This window comes from Anastrepha ludens, chromosome 6 (assembly GCF_028408465.1).
Source record: "Anastrepha ludens isolate Willacy chromosome 6, idAnaLude1.1, whole genome shotgun sequence".
In the NCBI taxonomy this organism is placed as follows: Eukaryota; Metazoa; Arthropoda; class Insecta; order Diptera; family Tephritidae; genus Anastrepha; species Anastrepha ludens.
In genome coordinates, this window is record NC_071502.1 from 97061327 (window position 1) to 97070545 (window position 9219).

The 9219-nt window shown below is 39.9% G+C and overlaps 1 protein-coding gene across 1 annotated transcript; it reads right to left on the reverse strand.

Moving 5' to 3' along the window:
• Nucleotides 1–4485: 4485 nt before the first annotated feature.
• On the reverse strand, nt 4486–8001 carry LOC128867472 (WD repeat-containing protein CG11141). The gene is made up of 5 exons (XM_054108688.1): nt 7667–8001; nt 7183–7467; nt 6484–7123; nt 5844–6420; nt 4486–5577 (listed from the first exon to the last, which is right to left on the reverse strand). The coding sequence occupies exons 1-5, from the start codon at nt 7886–7888 to the stop codon at nt 4902–4904; spliced, it is 2400 nt and encodes a 799-aa protein (XP_053964663.1). The 5' UTR covers nt 7889–8001; the 3' UTR covers nt 4486–4901.
• Nucleotides 8002–9219: the final 1218 nt, after the last annotated feature.

Consider the following 9219-nt stretch of genomic DNA (forward strand, 5'->3'; position numbering starts at 1 on the left):
TTGTTGTTGTTATTCTGACAGCATCAATAACTACAAGTAATTACGAGCCAATTGTGCCAGCACGCTTTTAGTGAGGAATATTTCTCCTGTCCCATCAGGTGCATACCAAAACAGATTTACTCCCACAAATATGATTTATCGAAATATTTTTTTTTTCAAGCACCATCTAGCCTACGAATTTTTGGGAAAAGTATATATTTCTTTCACTTGAAAATATAAGTTTTTAATATAAGCCTAATTGGAGAATATAAGGGATTTTTCGAAATATTTCGACACTAGCGCCATATGGAGAGCAATAATATCAAGAAAAAAGGAGAAGTAAGCTCTGCTATCTACCAGTGAAAGTTTCTGTTAAGATGAACGTATTCAAACAAACCAAAAGACCGGCAAAGTATGCTGCTACAACAACAGCAACAATCACCAAAGTTCATAAAATGACCTCGTTATAAGCTATTATACTATATCGTCCACAGTTATTTTGTTAAATAATTTTCTCAACATACAGACATGACAGTCTAATAGTTTTATTATGCACCTTATCGAAAGATTTATAATTTTTTAATGAGACAGCGGCAGTATACAAACAGACAAGCAACGGAGTGCCTAAAGGTCAAAATATGCATCTTCATCATTCAAAGTAATTTGTTTTCTATTTAGCAAAACAGTTATTCAAAACCAAGTCGGATGATTAATTTTGCGCCATCTTATAGTACAGACGTCATTTCTCATATTTAAAGAAAAGTTATGCAACTCATTTTATGGAAGACACGTTTTCCAAAGCATACGTAGATCGTCTATATTTATTTATTATGGGTATTAAATTTAGATGGAATGAAATAGGAGTTGAGCTTATAAATTACGGAAAAGGAAATACAAATTTACGCAAAATCGTATTAAATAAGAAAAGAATAATAAATTTTGTTTGTAGACCAACAAGCAGCAGCTGTTATTGAACATTTCATAGAGGCATTTAATTACTTGTTTATCATTATTTTATTTTATTACGTTCTTTTCACAACTGTGCACGCGCTGCCCAAATGCACTCACTCACAAAAAAATTCACACGTATGGTGCAATACTTTTTGCTTTCATGCTCATGCATACAAACTTGTTATTCTCGTGATAAGCTCGTAGGATATACAATGTGAAGAATTCAATTTTAGAAAGTCGGCACTCATGAGATTTTGATTATTCAACGGTCACGTGCCTGCCGAAGAACAGTCTGATAATTTTTTTAATTTACACAATCATTATAGCGAAAATAACTGTAAGCCATCATTATTTCTTTAGAAATATGCCGGAAAAATTGTTACTCTTACTTGAGTGATTACGGCGGAGAAAAACGCATAATTTTGTGGCGATGTTTCAGTGTTCTCCTCCTTATGGAGCTATATTGCGGAACAGACTGTGCATGAAAGAGAGAGAAGCTGAGACTTAAGTATTTTAGCAATACCAGAGATCAGTTCTGTGTTCTATGTAAGATCACTGTTGTTCAGCTAAGTCAAACCAAACTAAGTAAGCTTAGCCAATACCTCATCTAAGCAACAACAAAGTCCCGGAAGTCCCGAACATAGTCGTATGAATGAGTAGCTCAAATTTATATGTCATTTGCCGTAAGTTCGCATACAAAGAGGTAGAAAGAAACACCTCTTCGGACAGCGTTTCGACGACAGTCGGTTCTGTTTACCGAAACGACCCGGATCTATATCCGGCCAGCAGCATTTCCCGTATGTAAGTGTGGGGAATGTTTATGCTGCTACAACAACAACAACCTCTTCGGACAAAAAAAAAATTATTGAAAAAGGATCGTTCCATTATGCCTTGGCTTTGGTCGACAATGGAGAACGCTGCAAATATATCAAGTCCAGATCTGAATCCAGTGGACTAGAGTTTGTGTGAAGAATTGGAGAACATAAGACCTAACAGAAATTTGGAGAGGCTCAAACAATCTTTTGTTCAAGCAGCGACGTCAATATCGATGGAAACCGTGCGTGCTGCAATAGCTGAATGGCCTAAGCGCAAATGATGACCATTCCGAATGAAAATGAAATTTTTTTTTAATTTACATGATTAAATAAACTAGGTAGCTAGTAGCACTGAAGCGCCGTTTTGATACCATTGGATATCTACAGGCAGCCAGAGCTGTTGATATAATGGAGAAGATTGATTGGATTTACGTTGGCGCACTGCCCCAGACTGTCGAAGAAAGGAGCGCCCAGTGACCTTAGTCGTCTAGCTGCAAAACCCGGACATTTACAGAGAAAGTGCTCAACAATCTCCTTCTCTGAAAGGTCCCCACAGCTTCTCCAATGGGGGTTAAATAGTAACTCTAGCTTTTCCGCGTGTGTTCCGATCGTCCAGTGACTGGTAAACACAGTGACGAGTTTGGAAAGGAATGGCGCACAAGGACTTTCTGAGTTCTTCGTATATCCTATCGGGGCCAAATTATTGCTAGATACCTGTGCAATAATTACAATTTTTGAAAAAATTGATTTCGAAAATTTTTGTGGTACTTATGAAACAATATACTGAAAATCGGCATTTGACTGCAAACTTCGAAGGCCGATTAAAAAAAAATTCGAACTAACATAAAAAAACGGCGCGATACGGGTCTTCTAATTTCGCCTCTATTTTCACCCGCCACTCTCAGAATGGACCTAATTTTTGCTAACCTGAATTTGTTGCACAGTGTAATTTGTGCAGTTCTTCTTTAACAACTGTCAGGGGGATGCCGATGACCGGATAGGAGGTCTCTGAGGCCAATACAGTCCCCTTCCTGACAAACTCATCGGCAATTTCATTTCCCTCTATGTTCCTATGTCCTGGAACCCAGATCAGAGAAATATTACCTGCAGACCCAAGAGATTTGATCTCTTCTTTACAGGAGTATACTAATTTCGTTCTGCACCATGGCGTCGTCAGAGCCTTAATCGCGTCTTGACTATCGGAGAAAATGTTCATTTATCCCCCTCGCTCCCGCATTCCCTAAGTATTTTGCATGCCTACAGGATCGCAAAGACTTCTGCTTGAAAACACTAGCAGTATTCGGCAGTTTAAAGGAGATAGATAGATTGGCTGATTTAGAGAAAACCACTGCTCCGACTACCGATTCCATCTTGGAACCGTCAGCGAAGACAGAGATGCAAGCTTCGGTGCAGATTTTCCCCTCGATCCAATCCTACCTTTTTGGAAAGATTGCCCTAGCACGACCCTCAAACTCTAGTTTGCGGATAGAGATATCTGTTCGAAGTTCGGAGAAATACGGTGTTAGCTGCCCGACAATGCTACCATGTCCCTTGAGAGATTGCCTCCAGAGGCCAACCTCCTTTAACCTGATTGCACTTTGAGCTGCGTTGGAAATGACGGAAAAGTCGATGGGGAGTAAGTGCAAAAGGACATTCAGGGCAGCACTGGGGCAAGTTTTACATGCTTCGGTGATGACAATGCATGCAGTCCTTTGCACCCTCCCCAGTTTAGTATTATTTTAGTCCTTCCGAAGAGCTTCCCACCAAACTAGGCATCCATACGGTAAAATAGGCAAAACCACTGCGTTGTACATCCACAGCACGACCTGTGGCTGGAGGCCCCATTTTTTACCGAACATAGACATTTTATACCGGCTGAAATTTGTTTCATGTATTGTTGTAATTTAGTAGAATAAAAAAAAATAGTCAACTGCGCCGTAGAGGGGGGAAAATACGTCAGCTGAACGCAATGATACATTCTTGCTACGGCTGACGGTCTTCCCACCGCTATAAACGCAGCTGACCATCATTACTATATTTTCATATGTGTCCAAAATTATGTAAAAAAATTTCAATCAGCAAATGTAGTTTTACTTTTTAATTTATTTTCCAAGTTCGCCTGTTCAGCTGACGTATTTTTCCCCTCTACGGCGCAGCTGACTATTTTTTTTCGACACGTTTCGCAGCATCCCACGCACGTACCCACCGCTACTGGACCAGCTGACGGTTGGTTTCATCATCCATTGGATGGCGCCTGCCTTCAGTATTAAAATCAGTCGGCATGAAATGATGAGGTCAAAATGACCCCTGGCTCTCGGACTAGTAGGGGCGAAAGGGCATCTTATTTTTTATTTAGTAAAAAAGTTATTCAAAAACCAAATTGGATTATTAGTTTTGCACCACCTTGTACTCATACACGTTTTGAATGTTGATAAAAATTAGAACACATGAATGTACGCGTGGATATTCAAATATGTATGTATGTATGGATGTATGTCGCATACTTATATAAATGCACTTCCTTTTTCTGAAGTTCACGGGCGGTGCAAGACGGATTTTAATCGCCCACGCATATATAACGAGCTGCGAGTAATCCATTTGTATGCATATCTATGGAAATTGCACGAGCTTTAAAAAACCGAGTTCCTGTATATTTTTACATCATACCGAAATGCGATAAAACTCAATTTTCTTCTGCACATACACATTAAACAATACACGAGTGATACGTAGTGCAGCAATACATATATATATATTTTATTTGGTATAGGTGTTTTACAAACGTATTTGCAAATAAATGCATAAATGAGTTCCTTTTTAACATATTCTGTATAATTAAAAATAATAAAAAAACGAGACAGTAATTAAAAGTAAGCGACAAGCGCGAAAAATATTTGATTATAGAATAACACAATTTTTAGTAATATAATACAACAATATATAATACATATGTGGATTATTTAAGAATGATATTTCATGGGCAATTGTACAATAGCGCCGATATGATTTCTGGTCATACAATAATGATATTTAATCCAAGCATCCACCATTTAAAAAGCGAACTACCTTAAAACTTATGTGATACATATTGATTTCACTGGTAAAGATATTCAAATTACTTCAGGGAATGGACGATTGAAAAACCTACTCAACGATTCAATTATCTAGAAACTCCCATTCGCTAGAACTGCCATTAGATTCCACTGAAGGCGGTGGAGTTTCTTTATGAGCCATAGGCTGTGGTGCGCATGGATCACATGCACGTCGAAAATCTGGTAAAAAGCTGCTAATTTCCTCATTCACTGGTTGTGTGGAAACGAATTGTAAATGTAGAGCTGCGGCTGAACCAGCGGCTGTGGGCGCAGACTGATTTGATATGCCAGCGCTGTCACTGTCCTTGTCGTACTCCTCAACCAGTGTCGCAGCACGCAAAGCTGCATGACAAAGATTGTCAATTGGCTGGCCAGCACTATAATCCGAGTAAATATTGCCCTCATCATCCTCTTCCTCGATGTAGTAGACTTTTTTTCGAGGCGTTGTTTGTACACCTGCATCCTCTACCTTTGTTTGTTTGGGATATGCCGCTGCGAGCTCTTTGAGTGGTGTTGGCGTGGAAGCTGGTGCAGCAGGCAAGGTGTGCGTTGGTGAAGGTGATGCAGAGTCTAAGCTAGATTGTTTGGGGCCAAGCGAAATGCCAGCTAAATTGAGTTCTTCAGCTAGACTTTTGGGTTTAATGGAGAGTGACTTCTTGGCCGATTCGGGTGAAGCAGGCGAGAGCGGTGTTGATAGGAAGCCGCAATTTGGTTTCGTGTTGAATGTTTTCTTTGATTTGCTACAAGATACAAAAAAATATCAGTAAATGCATAAAAATAAAGTTTAACAAAACAATAAGAGATGAAGTGAAATGAGTGTAAGAAAAAAATGTAAAGTAAAATTGAATTTTGATGCTAGAACATCATAAAATGTTCCCCTTAAATTTTTAGGCAATGCCGCTGAAGTAACAGTCCTCGGCCGCTACAAATCGCGGTCATTCCATTAACGTATAACGTGCGGCTCGCGTGCGAAAGTGAAAATTGTACCTCTAATTTGATCGCTCACCTTTCTTCACTTTCGTTATTTTTTGCCACTGCTGATGCGCAAAAACTACTATTCATTAATGTCGGTTTAGTTGTGGTCGTGCGTGTTATATTCGGCTTTGTTTCCGTAACTTCCACAGCCGTCAATGCTTTGTGCACCGTCTCCAATTCCGTTTCCGGCTCCGCAACACGCCCGATTTCGACAATGCCCTCTGACTTTGTTGGAGTTTTAGACGGGACACTAGTGGTAGCAGGAAGATTCTCCCGCTCGCGGCTGTGCCGAGTACGTTTTTTTCGCCCTCCTCCACTCTGTGATATGCCGCTGTGATGTAATATCGATTGATCGAAATCCATTTCTGATATTTGATTAAAAATTTCTAAACGTCGATTTTGTTCGGCCCGTGGCGATTCTACCGCCAATTCAATTGGTACATTCAAATTGAGCGCTTCAACGGGTGGCAATTCAAAACATTCTTCCGCTTTACCCACTGGCTGCTCAGATGGTTCGAACGATTCAACGGGCGATTCGAAGGCACCAGCGATAGAGGCGCCCAATAGAGGAACTGGTGGTGGCATTGATGGATTAAAAATTATTTTGGCTATAAAAAAAAATCAATAAGTTATTGGAATTGCATGCAGCCGAATGATAGGATTTGTACTACCAGTTTTGCTGGGCTTCTCCGGCATTGGCGCCACTCGAAGCAATGAACGGTCTCCTTCCAAAACGAAAATCTCCTTGCCGCAAACACAAAAATCAAGTATTTTCCGAAAACCACGTGCCACCGCCTCAACGCGCAACCGATCCAAATTCAGCACGTACAAAGTTGATTCATCGTGCGTTACGATCATCACATCCTGTCCTGCATACAAATGCAATTTACCGAAACTTCTGGCGTTCTCATCATTATCACCCACATCGATACTGGAAGATGTTCGTCGCTGCGAAAATGCTTTGGGATTTAGTATAGGAATTTCCCAGGTAGGACTGCGCGCTATTGCCTCCCGAAATAGCAATGTTTTCTCCACGTTTCCCCCAGCGTCAGCAATCCAAAAACGCAAACCTGGACGGCCACAAATCAAAACTGGACGGCGTGTCGGTTGCTGTAGGAAGATGCTACCACAATCCGTCAATACCTTTCGATCCTTTTTTCCAACCTGAGTCACTTGCCATTGACCAGTGATCGTGGTACGTTGACACACCACCGAACGGTAAAGTGAAGACACTAGCAAATAACTCTGGCAAACGCTAAGTTGTACAATTTCATAAGTTTCGCTAAGTATCTCGACCGATTTGCTAAGGTGCTGCGAATGAGAAAAATAATGTTAACCTCGAAATGTTATCACTGTGGCATTGCACTTACAGCTTGAAAGTCAAATTCGGTTAGCACTACTACACCCTGCCGATCGCCTGAATAAAGTTTCATCCCATTCTTGGACCATTCCACACAGCTAACGGCGCAGTTGTGCAAGTCACGTATGGTGTATCGCTCGATAGGTTTGGCGCGGGTACATGGCGCTACCAAATTCAGGTCAGGCGGCAGCTGTTTTTGTATTTGAAATACGCTCACTTTACCACTAGAATTGCCTGCTGCTACCATATATTCCACTGAATCGACAATTTTCACGCAAGTTATACGCGCAGTGGACTAATGGAGGTGGGTGAAAAATAGGATATGGAAATGATAAGTTAGAAAATTACTCACACTAGACACGCAACATTCCTAGCTTATAATATCAAACTAGGAGTGTATTCTGTACAAGCATGAGTCATTTAGGCGGTTTGTAAGGAGGTGGAGTAGATGCCCATTCGCTTCTGAATCCTTTTTAATATTAAAATTAATTTACCTCTGTGCGCAGCTTTTGTAATTCGCCGTTATACCGGTCGTACCAGAAAACTATGCCAGCATCACTACCCAAAGCCAGAAACTCGGAAATTGCATCGACGCAAGTGATATTCAAGTCGGCTGGAAAAATACCAAGCGCACGTGTCATACGTACAGGTATCTTTTCCATTATATCCGTTAGAGGCGCCCATTCTCGTATCGAATACAATTCCTTGGAGTTCATCGAGTGTTTAGTAATTACGTATTTATTTTTACAAGGTTTTTTACAATCACTTTTTTTGTTATATTTTTCTATTTGTTTATTTACTTTGTCTCTTTTTCGTTGTCAACACAAAAGCAAAAACAACAAGCAGGCGGCAAAAAAATCAGCTGAGCTGCCACATTGCCACACTCTCAGAATATGTGTAGAGTACGATGGGTAAGAAATGCGTAAAAGTACGTTCACATATGCAGTAATTACCAATAAATACACAAAATTAATCTATCCGTTCACAAATGGTAGATTACCTGCAAAATTGACAATCAACTGGTCAAAGGTTTTTTTTTCACAGAAATTGTTTTGGTGGAATATTTTGGTTTGTTTAATTATTATAATGATATGAAGAATAAACAAGGAGAGGGAATAGCTAATTTTATTGCCCAATTAGCTGTCCGACGTTTACTGAGATTTGAAAATTTATGGCAGCAATAGGCATGCGAATATTGATATTACATTTTATAATAAGTAATAAGGGGCCGTAGCCGAATGGGTTGGTGCGTGATTACCATTCGGAATTCACAGAGAGGTCGTTGGTTCGAATCTCGGTGAAAGCAAAATTAATAAAAACATTTTTCTAATAGTGGTCGCCCCTCGGCAGGTAATGGCAAACCTCCGAGTGTATTTCTGCCATGAAAAAGCTCCTCATAAAAATATCTGCCGTTCGGAGTCGGCTTGAAACTGTAGGTCCCTCCATTTGTGGAACAACATCAAGACGCACACCACAAATAGGAGTAGGAGCTCGGCCAAACACCTAACAGAAGTGTACGCGCCAATTATTTGTTTATTTTTTTTTTTTTTTAATAAGGGGACAAAACGTTATGGACACACATTTTGTTCTGTTATATGAATGCAAAATTCGTAATACCTAACTGAAATTTTATTCGAATTACCTATGTCTACAAACCAGCACGGTCCTCGCACTTTTCCAAATTAATCTACTTTCTCTGGTTCTAAAAAAAATAAAAAAACAAAAAATCCTCCAATTCCATTCCTCAACGCCAAAAAACGTATCCTCCCGCACAATATATATATATATATTATATTTATATAAGAATTACACTCAGAGGTTTGCCATTGCCTGCCGAGGGGCAAGCGCTATTAGAAAAAAAAAATACCAGTCTAACGGTTAGACGCACAATAGATCAACTCTGGTCGCAGTGCGTAATGGCCTTCTAATAACGGTTAGACGCGTAAGAAGTGAAACCTTCCGTAAAACACTATTCACTATTTTGCACAGTGGATGCATTGTTATGCACAATAGAAACACTAGGTTCCGCATTTCGTAATGTTTTTCG

Coding starts and splice junctions, on each gene's coding strand:
- LOC128867472 (XM_054108688.1), bottom strand. CDS start 7,888: ATGAACTCCAAGGAATTGTATTCGATACGAGAATGGGCGCCTCTAACG. Junction 7,124..7,182: donor CCGAATTTGACTTTCAAGCT/GTAAGTGCAATG, acceptor TCTCATTCGCAG/CACCTTAGCAAATCGGTCGA. Junction 6,421..6,483: donor GGAGAAGCCCAGCAAAACTG/GTAGTACAAATC, acceptor TTTTTTTTATAG/CCAAAATAATTTTTAATCCA.